This window comes from Hypanus sabinus, chromosome 8, assembly GCF_030144855.1.
Source record: "Hypanus sabinus isolate sHypSab1 chromosome 8, sHypSab1.hap1, whole genome shotgun sequence".
Classification (NCBI taxonomy): domain Eukaryota; kingdom Metazoa; phylum Chordata; class Chondrichthyes; order Myliobatiformes; family Dasyatidae; genus Hypanus; species Hypanus sabinus.
Window position 1 is genome coordinate 13,379,921 of NC_082713.1, and position 15,232 is coordinate 13,395,152.

Here is a 15,232-nt window from a genome sequence, read left to right on the forward strand (position 1 = left end):
CGGGGGTCCATAAGCCACCAAAAAGTTTGACAAACATTTTTCCATTGGTTAATATTTTGCACAGGCTTAATGAAACGAAGGGCTTGTTCCTGTGTTGTAACTCCCTCTGACCTTATGACTCTATTAACAGTAGGCCCAGGCACCTCCACGCTGTACTGGTAGTTAAAGGTGTTATTCCTATGCCACTCAGTTAGACACATCCACATGGGAGAAGTTCACATACTGTACAAGCAGGGCTATCAATAAAGTTTAGCTGAGTATCCTGCATGCTGGTATTCTGGTATGCTCTGCTCTATCCTTCCATAATGAATATAACATGGTGTCAGAAGCGGTTGATTGTTGATGAATTGGTCTACAGACCAAGTGAGATCCCCAACAAGAAAGAATTTACAGTAAGACTGTTCTTATTTGCATGCATCTATGAAAAATATCCAGAGACTTATCAACCTAAACTGTCTATGCCAGTTTGCTATTTGTATGCACCATGAGGGATGAGCTGGAAGAGGGGCAGGGTTACAAGGCAACACCTTCGAGATACAACCAATAGTGGATACATTGTAATAATCTCTGGGCCACTAGCCTGGGAAGTGCACAGAGACACAGCCACAACAGAGAAGTCAGTCAAACACTTAGGGAGAGAAAAGGAGACATTTGTAATCCAAATAAATAAAACAATAAATAAATAAACTGGAAAGTGGAGTAAATATCTGCTGTACCTAGACCTACTTACCTAACAAATCTCCCTGACACATTTGATTTTTCTAAACCAGGGGACTTCGAGAGATTTAGGGTTGCAAGCAATCTCACTCAGGCTTCAGATGATCATTAAGTAAGCACATTGATCTACCTCGTGCGTGACAAAGCAGAAGACATCATGGGTGGATTAGGACTGACAGGTGCTCAGAAAAAGGAGTTGAGAATAAATTCAAAGAATACTTCACAGGAAAATGAAATGTGATGTACAAGAGTGCAAAGTTCAACTCCAGAAAGCAGGATCCAGGTGAAAGTGTAAGTGAATTCATCACAGCACTGTATGTGTTGTCAGGCAGCTGTGCATATGGAAATCTGATCAATGAGCTCATCAGAGACAGGATTATTGTCAGGCTACTAGACACCAAATTGTCAGAGAGATTTCAGTTGCAGGCAAATCTCACAGAAAGCTAATACTATGGTCAGACAGAGTGAGCATGTTCATCAGCAACAGGCAGAACTCGGGCAGGAAAATGATTCTAGAGTAGGTTACATGGTCGGCACAATATTGTGGGCCAAAGGGCCTGTAATGTGCTGTAGATTTTCTATATTTTATGTTCTAAAGCTGGAAGCTATAAAAAAATAAGGCAACAGACAAGGTGCAGTCAGAAAGAGGTGACAGTAGAACTCAGGTTAAACCAAACAGACAAGCGAAGCAAACAGCAGGCAAAATGTCCAGCTGAAGGAGATGCTGCAAGTCTCCAATCCATGTTAAAGAGTTCCATCCAGCAATAGAGGTGAAATGCTACCAACGCAATAGAGTTGAGTAAAAAAAAACGCAATAGAGTAGAGTAAAAAAAAAAGCTGATGTCACACAAAAACAGTTGTTCAGGAGGTCAAAGAAGACCAGGTGGCAAGAGCTTTCCTTGGGGCTCCAGATTCAAATTGACAAGATTGGTGGACTATGCTTCAGTTACAAAATGAGGCAGTGACCTTCAAAATGGACGCTGGGGCAGGGAAATGGATGTTGATGTTTCAGGTTGAGACTCTTCACCCGGACTGCGGAGGTCTATGTGAGCATATGGTTGAAAAATCAGCAGAAGAGATCAATGGGGGGAGCATTGAGAGAGGGTCTTGCTGAATTCCTGTTGAAGAGAGCACCAGAAGGCCCTTTTCAACTTCATCAGAGACTCAGCTTTGTCCGCTGCTAAGTCCATGAGCAGAAATTTAAATTACTGGAGACTTTTGGGAATCCCCTTGAAAGCCAAAAATCAGGTCTGCTCCAACAATGTGTCCCACCCCTGACTTTAAAGACCACCAGTAAAACACTCCCAATAACAACTTCTTTCTGAGCACAAGCTTTGAAAAACTTTAGTGCTGGAGGAGCCATCTATCAGGAACTTGGATGGTTTTGAACAAAACCTATTTACCATCAGATTTCATACAGAGTGCAGATAAGATTCAAACATGAGCCCGACTGTGTTGGCCACCTATCCTCCTCCATTGTACTCCAATTTACTCTGATATAAAGTGCTAGCTGCAAATTTTCACAGGATACATGAAAATGGGAGCAGGAGCAGGTCACCTGGCCTTTCGATCCTGTCCTGCCTTTCAATATGGTTATCATTTGTTGTAATGCGCTGTGTTGTATGACATGGGCGATTATGGGATTTTCCATGACCATGATTGTTCTTGGTAAATGTTTCTGCAGAAGTGGTTTGCCATTGCCTTCTTCTGCGCAGTGTCTTTACAAGATGGGTGACCCGAGCCATTATCAATACTCTTCAGAGATTGTCTGCCTGGTGTCAGTGGTCGCATAACCAGGATTTGTGATATGTTTCAATAAGATTATCCCTCATTCTGAACTCAAAACCAAACTGTTCAAACTGTTCAACATCTTTTAAAGATAAAGATGAGCTTCCTTTGTCGCACACACTACATTGAAATGGAATGAACTGCACTGTTTTGCATCAATGGCCAGCACAGTCTGAGGGGCAGCCCGCAGTATCTCAGCACTTTGGGCGCCAACATAGCATGCCCACAACTTACTAACTCTAAGCGTGTACATTTTTAGAATATGGAAGGAAACTTGAGCACCTGGAGGAAACTCATGCACTCATGGGGAGAACGTACAAATTCCTTACAGGCAGCGGCAGGGAATTGAACCCCGATATTCCAATTGCTGCCGCTGGAAAGCATCATGCTAACTGCTATGCTACCATACTTCCCGTCACGTTACCTTGCCATCCACAACCAATGCTCTCATCCCAGAAATTTTCTCCTCAGATTGAACAGTATGACATGCAGCAGAGTATCCAGCTGAAACAAAAGTTCAGTAAAACGTGTTTGTCCCTGCACTGAGTATACTCATGAGTATATGACTTAGCTGGGTGATAGCTGAGTGGAACTCATGCCAAAGAAAACAACCACTCATATAAATAATTATGATTTTATTTAAACTTTTTTTTAATAAAGTTGCAGCTTTACATGAGTTATGAAGCAACCACGTGTTTGGATTTGGTGAATCCTGATGAAAGGTCTTGGCCCAAAACATCGACTGTTTATTATTCCTTTCCATAGATGCTGCCTGACCCACTGAGTTCCTTCAGCATTTTGTGTGTGTTGCTCTGGATTTTCAGAATCTGCAGGCTCTCTTGTGTGTATGTGTTTGTATTTGGCAATTTTCTGAGTAAAATATTGTGTGCTATTAGGACAAGATGTTTCTTCAAACTAATTACAAGCAAAAATCAGTACAATTAGCAATGCAGTGTTGGTATGAGACATCTCTAGCACAAAGACTTTGCTGACTAGTACAATAGTTTTCTTCGCAACATGTTACGAATAACCAGATTAGATTCTGTCTAAACTCAATATCAGCCTTCTGCAAGAGAATTTCTCTTTTCCAAGGTAATCGAACGGCGCTTCAATCCAAATTGGATCTTGATGCCAACAGAGTCTGATTCAGAGCAGCAAGGCACTTTTCAGTGCCTGATGAAGGGTGTTGGCCCAAAAAATCCACTGGACTCTTTTCCATAGATGCTTCCTGGCCTGCTGAGTTCCTCTAGCATTTTGTGTGTATTGCTTGGATTTCCAGTATCTGCAGATTGTCTCCTGTTTGTGATAAGACCATAAGATCTAGGAGCAAATTTAGGCCATTTAGCCCATCGAGTCTGCTCTACCATTCCATCATGGCTGGTTTATTATCTCTCTCAACCCTTCCAACCTCTCAAATCTTCTAACCATTCTATCCATTCTAGTACCTTTCCCGTAATACCATGGGCTTTTAAGTTGTTAAGCAGCCTCATATGCGGAACCTTGTCAAAGGCCTCTGAAAATCCAACTAAACATCCACTGACTTGCATTTGTCCATCCTGCCTATTACTTCCTCAAAGAATTCCAACAGATTTGTCAGGCAAGATTTAGCCTTTAGAAAACCATGCTGATTTTATTCTATTTTATCAAGTGCTTCTAAGTACCCTGAACCCCATTCTTAATAATGCTCTTCTCTTCTGAGAATGTGCCCTCTGGTCCTAGACCCTTTCAATATATGAAACATCCTCTCAACATCCATTCTTTCTAGGCCTTTCAATACGTTTCAGTGAGATCTCCCCTCTCATTCTTCTGAAGTCCAGCAAGTACAAGCCCAAAGCCATCAAATGTTTCCTCGCATGTTAACCCTTTCATTCCCAGGATCGTTCTGGTGAGCCTCCTCTGGAGTCTGTCCAATGCCAGCACATCCTTTCTTAGATAACGGGTCCAAAGCTGCTCACAATGCTCCAAATTCATTCTGACCAAAGCTTTATAAAAGCTCAGCCTACATATACATCAACGGAATAAAAACTCGAGCCACTGGAACTGATCGGATGATTGTTTTAGGATTAGATCTGCTGACAGTCAAAATGTGACCCTTCGTTTGGCAACTGAAGCTCTTGGCTGTTCTGAACTGGCAGGACTAAGTCAAGCAACGATCAGCATAACAATGACTAATGGGATTAGCCTTGCTGGTTCACGTTTCAAGCCTTTTATTTTGTTGCAGCTCCTTGACCGTGGCTTGCGGTTAGAAGAATCTCTTGTGATGGGTGAAACTCTCCAGCATCTTTGATTCCACGTGCACTGACACAACACTTATTACATGAGTTCAAATGGGCAGCGCAGTGGCAAAGCTGTTAGGGTGTCGCTTTACATTGCCAGCAACCGGGGTTCAATTCCACCACTGTCTCTAAGGAGCTTGGGTCAGTTCTCCCCGTGATCGAATGGATATCCTCCGGTTTCCTCCCACACTCTAAAGATGTACACGTTAGGATTAGTAAGCTGTTTGCATGATATGCTGGCGCCAAAAGCGTGGTGACACTTGTGAGCTGCCTCCAGTACACTCTCAAATTGTGTTGGCCGTAGACACAAACAACACATTCTGCTGTATGTTTCAATGTACATGTGACAAATAAAACCAATTTTTTATCTTAAACACGAAAAATTCTGCAGATGCTGGCAATCCAAAGCAACACACATAAAATGCTGGAAGAACTCAGCAGTCAGTCAGCATCTATGGAAATGAATAAACAGTCAGCATTTCAGGCAGAGACCTGAAGCCTGTTCTGAAGAAGGGTCACAGCCCGAGACTTTGACTGTTTGTTCATTTCCACAGATGTGACCTGACCTGCTGAATTCCACCAGCATTTTGTTTGTGGAATCTTTTCTCTGTACTGGGTTTTGTGTGTTCAACAGATTTGGTCAAATTCATTCATTTACACACAATTAATTAATCTCCACATACTCCCTACTCAAACTTACTGCATAATGTGTGATCTAAAAAGGGATCAAGGTTGCAATGCAAGATATGTTCTTCAGTAAAATAATACATTCTCTGTCTTACTTTGAGGCTTCTCATTTCACGATCATTGCACTATTTCTATTGACCTTAGATCAAAATGATCTTACAGTCTCTGTATGGCATCTTCAACCAAGATATCTTCCACCCTGCAGAGGGTGAGAAGATTTGCCAGTAGGCCACATACTTCTAGGTATAAGAGCACCAAGAAGGTTGTAATGCCCTTCCATAAGACATAAGAGCAAAATTAGGCCATTCAGCTCATTGAGACAGCACTGCCATTCCATCATGAGGACCTCCACTGGTCGCGGTCAAACCTGGATGTTTTGTCCTAGCTGTCTACGTGACGTGCAGTACGATTTGGAGAGCACGCTGTTGTCCATGCAGCAGGCTCCCCCTTTCCATGTAACTGATATATCCAAAGGAACATCAGAGACACCAATTGCAGTTTGACACCAGCAGCATCACAGCAGTTGTCAGTCAGAGTTGAACTGAATGTAGGACTGCCTTGGGGACTCCTGTTCTGGATGTTTCCTTGGGGTTTACTCCTTTAACCTTCTCCTTAAGTGAACTTAGCCACAAGTTAGCCGAGGTTTGAGATCAGTTTTCCTTCTCCTAAATGAGCTGCAACCATGGCTGATGAGTCCCATTTGCCCAAATCCTGTCATGATTTTTTATTATCCCCCCTCAATCCCATTCTTCTGCCTTCACACTGTAAAATTTTGACACCCTGACTAACCGAGAATTAATCAACCTCTGCTTTGAATATATCCAATGTTTTGGTCTCTACAGCCATCTGCAACAATGGTTCATTTTAACTGAAGAAGTTCATTGTTATCTCTGTCCCTCTAATCTGAGCCTGTGCCCTCTGATCCTAGATACACCTACTATAGGAAAGACCTTCTCCATGTCCCCTCTATCCAGGCCTGTCACAATTCTCCATCCTTCAGGATATTATTTGATTGAGAAGGCATAGCATGGTTTTGATATAGTAGCTGTATAGTTCTGAAACTCCATTGCATGTGCTGCGGATCCCAATTACAGCTTGTTGTCCTCTTCCCATTCAGCGAAGGTGGCACAGTAGCACAGTGATAAAAGCTCAAGCTCAATTACTTTACAATGCCCGCTGCCAGATTGTGGTTCAATTCCTGCCTCTGTCTGTAAGGAGTTTCTACGCTCTCTCTGTGACCACGTATATTTCCTCTGGGTGCTTTAGCATCCTCCCACATTCCAAAGGTGTACAAGTTAGGGTTTATAACTTGTGGGCATGCTATATCGGCGCTGGAATATGGTGATTCTTGTGTGCTGCTCCCAGCACATATTGGGACTATGCTGGTTGTTGACGTAAATTATACATTTCACTGTATTTTTCAATGTTTCAATGTGCATGTAACAAATAAAACTAATCTTTATCATTCCCTTGAAAACTGTGACAGCCTACAGTATCACAGTGTTACACATGATCTCACATTACTCTAATGCCTCCCCTCCCCCAGTTCCCCTGACATTGAGAGATCACAGCTGCCGACATAAATCAGCCTTTTAGAAAGCAGATGTGTGGAACAGGCTTTCATCTCTTTTACAAATATCTTCATCCGCCCTCAACTCTATGTCACTTTTACTCCCAAAGAAGAATCATGGTATTTAGGGCTTTTATCGTGAGTAATAATCGCTGTAGTTGAACCGTTCACAAGGAAACCCTCTGCCTGAGTAACTCTGGTATCCTCCAGAACATTGATTGATCCTTAGAACCCCAAACTTTAAATTCCATTCCTTGACAATTTCATCTTTCTTTTATCCCTGTATAAACATTCCCTTAGACACCCACTTTGAATAATCTACTTGTCACCTGTATAAATATCTCCTCCTGTGTTTCAGATGTAACCAGTTCATGCATCTGTGGAGCATTTCAACACCATCTACTCTGATGAGTGTATTAGGCAAATAGTGCCTGTAAATTGTGCCTTAAATGCTTCACATAGATATCAAAGGCATCTAAATCAGATTTAATTAAATGATGCTGGTGGAGAAGACTGGATAAGGATTAAAGGTGAATTCTGTGTTGTCAGACAAAAGTCTCAAGATTAAATGGGTTATCCCAAGAAGTGTCAAACAAACCACTTATGTTTGATCCAATGCAGAAGATCGCTGGTTTTAATCTTTCATGACCAGCCTCAAACAACAGACACACAAGCTACGGGAGAAGTTGAGAAGTTTATGAGGTTTCTCCAACATGGTTCTGGCAAGACACAAGTGACATTTTGCAGGCAGCTAACAAAACTACTGTCTATTTTACTATATACTTTTTCTGGACTATGATCACTGCAATCTGCAGTGTGTAATTTCCCTTTGAGAGTTGTGCTTTTGAGCCATCTGAACACTCTGTTTTTGCAGTGTCCTGAAGGATTCTGAGAATTGGACTCTGGAGAATGTAGGTATGGCTCTGGTAGTCATTGCGGGAGTGAACTTCAGGCCAGACTGATACTTTGGGCTGGAGTGAAGCAGCATGGCTTGGCCTGAGAGTGAGAAAGAAGCCAATGTGTAGCTGATTTAAGTGCCGATCCAGATTAAAAAGATTAAGGGTCCAGCCCCAGGGTGGAGGACAAACTGGTGTTCAGCTCATTACTCTGCACCAGCCAGGGTCACCTGGCTTTCCTTGTCTCAGCGCTGAACTGACTCAGAGTCAGAATCAGGTTTATTATCACCGGCATGATAACTTAGCAGCAGCAATTCAATGCAATAAATGATATAGAAGAAAAAAAAAGTAAAAATATATAAATAAGTAAATGAATTACAGTGTATGTATATTGAATAGATTAGAAGTTGTGCAAAAACAGAAATAATATATATTAAAAAAAGTGAGCTAGTGTCCAAGGGTTCAATGTCCATTTAGGAATCGGGTGGCAGAGGGGAAGAAGCTGTTCCTGAATCGCTGAGTGTGTGCCTTCAGGCTTCTGTACCCCCTACCTGATGGTAACAGTGAGAAAAGGGCAAGCCCTGGGTGCTGGAGGTCCTTAATAATGGACACTGCCTTTCTGAGACACTGCTCCTTGAAGATGTTCTGGGTACTTTGTAAGCTAGTGCCCAAGATGGAGCTGACTAAATTTACGACCCTCTGCAGCTTCTTTTGGTCCTGTGCAGTAGCACCCCCATACCATACAGTGATGCAGCCTGTCAGAATGCTCTCCACAGTACAACTATAGAAATTTTTGAATGCTTTGTTGACATATCAAATCTTTAATGAAGTATAGTCACCGTCTTGCCTTCTTTATAGCTGCATCAATATGTTGGGGCCAAGTTAGGTCCTAAAGATCTTGACATTCAGGAACATGAAACTGCTCACTCTCGCCACCTCTGATTCCTCTATGAGGATTGGTTTGTGTTCCTTCATCTTATCCTTCCTTAGGTCAACAATCAGCTCTTTCATCTTACTGATGTTGAGTGCAAGGTTGTTGCTGTGACTCCACTCCACTAGCTGGTATAGCTCACTCCTGTATGCCCAGCAGCTGTGGCCTGGATTAGTTTCACTCACCCGAGTGCTGAACTGGCATGTTCAGGAACTCTGCGGTTCACATTCTTTTTTACTTTTTTATTGCTTACAAGATTTGTTCTTTTCTTGATCATTGGATCTTTGTTGTGTGGGGTTTTCCATGGATTCTATTGTGTTTCTTTGTTTTGTGGCTGCCTGCAAGAAGGTGAATGTCAAGGCTGCATATGGTATACATATTTAGTTAATAAATGAACTTTGAACTTTGAGTGAGGGCAGACCCTTGGAATATTTAACAAGTCATAGTCAAAGTGGAGTTCATTGTCATATAGACAACTACATGTATGCACAAGTACAATGAAACACTTAAATTATATTTATTTATTTTATTTTATTGATACAGCAGGGAGTAGGCCCTTCACTCTTTTGAGCCATGCTGCCCCAGCAACCCCATACAAATCCGATTAATTCTAACCTAAACAGGGGACAATTTACAATGACCAATGAACCTTTGGACTGTTGAAGGAAACTGGAGTTCCTGGGCACGTTCCACAGGGAGGACGTACAGACATTCCTGCAGATGGTGCTGGAATTGAACTCCTCGAGCTGAAGTAGCATCGCGCTAACCGCTACGCTACCGTAGTACCTCACTTGCAGCAACATGAAGGGCAGAGCAGCCTATAAGCAGTGTCCCTAAGAAAAATATAAACACAGTTTTTATAAGAAAGTATACAGTTTAAACAAAGTCTATTTCAGTTCAAGGTGATCGAATCGTTGTACCAAATGGCTCAAGAACTGAAGAATTGAAGGAAAGTAACTGTTCTTGACCCTGGTGGAGTGCGATTTAAAGCTTCCGTACCTCCTGCCCGATGGTTTCCATTGTCCCATCCTGTTTACAACCAAATTCCCATCCTTACATAGAGCAAGACCTTCATCTTTGTTAAACCTCTTTTCCTCCAGTTTTATTTCAATGGCTTCCTTCACCAGACAGTCCCAAAAGCCACTGGTGTGGCACAGAAGTTTTGTGCCATCAAAGTCAATCGTATGGCCATTGCAAATACAATGTGGGACAAAGTGGGACAGTGGAATCCTGATTGGCTGAGGGATAATCAATCAGGAGGGATGGATGATGGGGGTATAAATACCACCAGACTAGACATGCCCAAGCATTATCCCTGATGAATTGGCAGAGCTTTTCATTGAAACGTTGGTTAAAATTGATAGCTGTATCCGACTGGAAGCCGAGAAGGGTTTATTCATCATATATGCCAGGAAAGCACTAGATCCTTCTTCATTTAATTACTCGTTCATGGCTCAGGAATTATTAGTTTATCAGGTTCAAGAACAGCTACTTCCCTTCAACCATTCGGTTCTTGAACCAACCAGCAAAACCCTAACCACGGTTTAATAACACTATGACCACTTTGATCACTGCATTAAAAATGACTTAGTTTTATTGTTCAAATTGTATTTTCCCGTACAAATCCTATATAATTTATGTTTAATTTATTTTTCTCTAGTGAATGTTGTGTACCTGATGCTCTGTGCCTAAGTTTGCCATTGTACCTGTCAAGACATGTACTTGTGAATATGACAGTAAACTCAATTTTGACTTAATTAGCTGAGATTTGGGTGGTGGGGTGGAGATACGTCTCTACCAAAGGAGGTGTTAGGCTTTCCTTCACTCTGCTAGCCTGTAGGTCACCCTTGGGCAACGTATGGCACCTACTTAACCACACCCCCCCTCCCCCCGATCAGGGTCACATGAAGCCATCAGAGCAGCTGGTGCATGTCACATCCTAGTTATGCAACCACTGACACCAGTCAGACAATCTCCGAAGAGTATTGACAATGGCTGGGGTCACCCATTTGTGTAGACACTGCCCAGAAGAAGGCAATGGCAAACCACTTCTGTAGAAATATTTGCCCAGAACAATCAAGGACCTAAGACCGTGATCACCCACATCATATGAAATGACACAACATCCTGGGCTGAGGGGTCTTTTCCTGAGCTGTGCTGTACCGTTCCCTGTCTGAGGCTGACCACGGAGCCCATCAAGTGAATCCAGTTTTCCCGCATTTGTCCGACTAAACCCCCCCCCCCCCCCCCCCACCGTACCCACATCCGAATTTCTAGCCAAGCCTGAACCCATCCTACCAAATCCGGAATGTCTTATCACTCTAAGGGTTTCATTTGTTTTCAATAGGTAAGAAGAAATCAAAGTTTAAAACTTTCAAAAACTTTTTCGCCAAGAAGAAAAGGAAAGTGACAGCAGCACCCAAAGGAGAAACCAACCTGAAGCCAAGCCAGTCAAGCACGGACGTCAGCACGGCTGAACCTTCTGAAGCACAGCCGGACTCTGAGACAGGGTAAGAGTTGTTAGGGATCTAGTGAAACGGGGCACTAACTTCCAAAAGCACAATGGGGCTGAACCTTCTATCCCACTCTTGAAAGGAGCCCTCATACGCTAAAAGATTAACTTGATCTCCCAATCTACCTCATCGCCATTGCATTGGGACAGTTCCACTCTTGCTCACTGGAGTATGAGGCCGGCTGACTACCCTCACCTGATTTAGCCTGGCTGTTGAAGCAGTCAACTAGAGTGTGGTCGCTGTCACATGCAAACAGCTACTTGGGGCCGCAGGTGAGAACTGAGTGTCTGGTGGGGACCAAAGTTGAGTGAGCTGCCCTGAAATACACTTTACATGCCCCTTCACAAGAGCTGCTACCCCTCCCTGGACTCCCCATACACTCTATATGTGGCAATAATAATTATCATTATCTCCTATTGGTAACATTGATGAACCTGTGATGTGAACCCCAAGTTCTCTGTGTTCCCCCACACTTCCAAGAATCCTGACATTAACCCTGTACTCTGCCTTCAAGTTTGATCTTCCAAAGTGAATCACTTCACATTTTTCCAGATTGAAATCCATCTGCTACTTAGCCCGGTTCTATATCCTATCAATGTCCCAGTATAACCAATGACAACCTTGTACACTATCCACAACACCAACCTTCCTTCCTGTCATCTGCAAACTTATTCCAGTAAACCCTTTAGAATTCCATCCCTTTTCCATGTCCAGCAATGTAATTTCATTAAATTCAATATAGATTTAAGAGAATTGTATATTAACCATCAAATTAAGTGGAAGCAATGAGTGCATCAGATATTTTCCTCATTATTCTATGGACCATTTAACATGAACAATGAAATACCATTAATGTTGTAAATATTGATATATTAGATTGATAAACGGCAGCTCCTTTTCCATTTCATACTGCTAGATCCATTAAAAGCCCATTGTATTGAAGTTACCTGTCCCAATTCTATAAGAACAGAAGACCATAAAACATAGTTCGTTCATTATGTGCCATGTCATATGATATAGGCTATCTTGGTCTTTCTATGACCGTGATTGTCTGGGCAAATTTTTCTACAGAAGTGGTTTGCCATTTCCTTCTTCTGGGCAGTGTGTTTACAAGATGGGTGACCACTGCCATTATCAATACTCTTCAAAGATTGTCTGCCTGGCATCAGTGGTCACATAACCAGGACTTGGGATATGCACCGGCTGCTCATACAACCATCCACCACCTGCTCCCATGGCTTCATGTGAGACTGATCAGGGGGCTGCTAAGCAGGTGCCACACTTGCCCAAGGGTAATCCACGGGTTAGTGGAGGGAGGAGCAGCTTAACTCTCCTGTGATAGAGACGTATTTCCACCCCAGCATCCAAAACATAAAACATAGGAGCAGAATTAGGCCATTTAGTCCAACAAGTTTGCTCTGACATTCCATCATGGCTGATTTATTATCTCTCTGAACCTCATTCTCCTGCCTTCTCCCCATAATCTTTTACATCCTGATCAATCAAGAACCTCTCAACATCCACTTTAAATATACCCAATGACTTGACCTCCATAGCCAACTGTAGTGATGAATTCCATAGCTTCACCACCCTCTAGCCAAAGGAATTTTATTATTTAGTAGAATATGGCGGCGCAACGCAGCTTGCAGCGGCCACTCCGGAGCTGATTATATGTTATTTGTGAAGTGGGGTGCCGTGTGCGATCATAATCGATTGAAAATGGACGTGGAAGCACGGAGAAACATCGGGAAATCTCCAGGAAGACCTTCTTCGTTGCTGCTGCTGCTGTGAGATCCGGGACTCTGCTGGGAAGAACAGGCCCCCAGTCCTCGGGGTCGCATTGCCGATGGCCGTTGGCGGGGCCGTCTTAATACGCTCGGCAGGGGATGGTGCTCAGAGAAGCTGTGCCGGAGGGGATGGTCGTCGGCTCGGAGGTTCGACGGACTCGTTGTCCGCTGCGGTCAGGTCACTGTCGGTGTGTGCTGTGTCTGCGAGGCTGGTTTCGACGGAGCTTTCATTGTCTGCTGCGTCTGCGAGGCTGAGTCGGGTGGCGCCGTGGAAGTCCATAATGGGGGTATTCCCTTCTGCCGCCGGCGTGGGATGGCGAGTCTGTTGGGACCCTAGGGACCTGTGGAAACTGTGTGGTGATTTCTTTTAAACTTATAGTCCTTTAACATCTTTGGACCATTTTTACTGTGCCCATCGTCTGTTTCTTTTTATCAATTTTGCTATTGTTTGCACTGTTGTAACTATGTGGTTTTGTGCAGGTCTTGTAGCTTTAGTTTTTGATCTTGTTTGTCTGGTGGATTTGGAGCTCCTTTCCGGGGAACGCGCTAAGACAGTAGCATGATATTAATATGCAGCAGCCTCTCTGGACTCTGGATTGGGGATTGTCCAAACGTTACGTGGATTTTCTAGTGTAGTGTGTTTTGTCATATGCTTTTGTGATATCATTCTGGAGGAACGTTGTCTCATTTTTTAACTGCATTGCAGTTGTGGTTTCTAAATGACAATAAACTGAATCTGAATCTGAATATAAAAGACATGGAGAATGCTGTGAGATATTGTAGTTTCATCTGTGGCAAAATAAAGCACTGTAAATATTTGGCAAATTGAAGTCAAAACTGAAGAAGCTATGATGATTCAGTAGGTCAGCCAGCCTCTGGGGATGAGAAATGCTGAGTTTAATTTTTATTTATTTATTGAGCTACACCACAGAAAAGGCCCTTCTGGCCCTTTGAGCCAATTCTCTCAGGGACCCCTGAATTAACCCAAGCCTAATTATAGGACAATTGACAATGACCAATTAACATATCAACTGGTACATCTTTGGACTGTGGGGGGAAATCCACGCGGTCACTGGGAGAACGTACAACTCCTTACAGGCAGCGGCAGGAATTGAACCTGGGTCACTGATTCTGTAAAGTGTTGTGCTAACCACCCTGCTACTGTGCTGCCCTGGTTTCAGGTTTGTGACCTTTGATCAGATCAGGTGAACCATTTCCCATGAAAGGTCGTTAAATTTATGGACTTAGTTTCTCCCTTACTCTCCACTGAACTGCCCATGCACACTTATCCAACTTGAGAGTCCGGGCCAATACATGCCAATCAGATTACTTTATGATACACGCTCTTGCAAAATGATAATGTGACATGACACAGAAGACAGTTTTTGTGCTAACAACAGTTCATTTAAAGAGCTAAGCACTCACTTCCACACCTGAAAATGTGACCACCACAGACAAGGTGAAGATCATGAAATTACCAAATGGACGAGCTTAAGATTATGATTGAAAATAGGAAGATATTTCCACTTCTATCTACATCGAGATAGTGCAAAAAGAATAATAGAATGCAGAATGCTGTTATGGAGAAAGCAGCTAGACAAAGTAGCTTCACGAGGAAATCTGCAGATGCTGAAAATTCAAACAACAACACACACAAAATTCTGGTGGGACACAGCAGGCCAGGCAGCATCTACAGGGCACACACAAAATGCTGGTGACAAAGACAAAGTAGCTTGTTTCTCAGCTAGCCAAACAAGGTAAGGGCTATAATGAGGTAGATTGAGGTATAGAGAGTTCACCTTTATCATCCAAGAAGTGTTAAGGAGTCTTGTAACATCAGGGTAGAAGCTGTCCTTGAGCGTGATGGTGCCTGTTTGGAACGCAATTTGCAACTCAGAAGGAATAAACAGAAGAGGTACTGCAGGTGTTGAAGTTCTGGAAAAGACTGTAAAATATACAAAGTGCTGGAGGAGTTCAACAGTTCAGGCAGCATCTATGGGGTTGACTGTTTATTCCTCTCCTTAGATGCTGCCTGACCTACTCTGAGTTCCTCCAGCATTTTGAGTC

At 42.9% G+C, this 15,232-nt stretch overlaps 1 protein-coding gene across 4 annotated transcripts in view; it reads left to right on the forward strand.

Annotated features, from left to right (window-relative positions):
- The window catches only part of zgc:66433 (uncharacterized protein LOC321250 homolog), a 138,352-nt gene that overhangs the window by 89,634 nt on the left and 33,486 nt on the right, over positions 1-15,232 (forward strand). For all 4 annotated transcript variants that reach the window (XM_059976705.1, XM_059976706.1, XM_059976703.1 and 1 more), the window contains exon 3: positions 11,213-11,375. In XM_059976705.1, the coding sequence (XP_059832688.1) occupies positions 11,213-11,375 (163 nt within the window). The remainder of the gene's footprint in view (positions 1-11,212; positions 11,376-15,232) is intronic.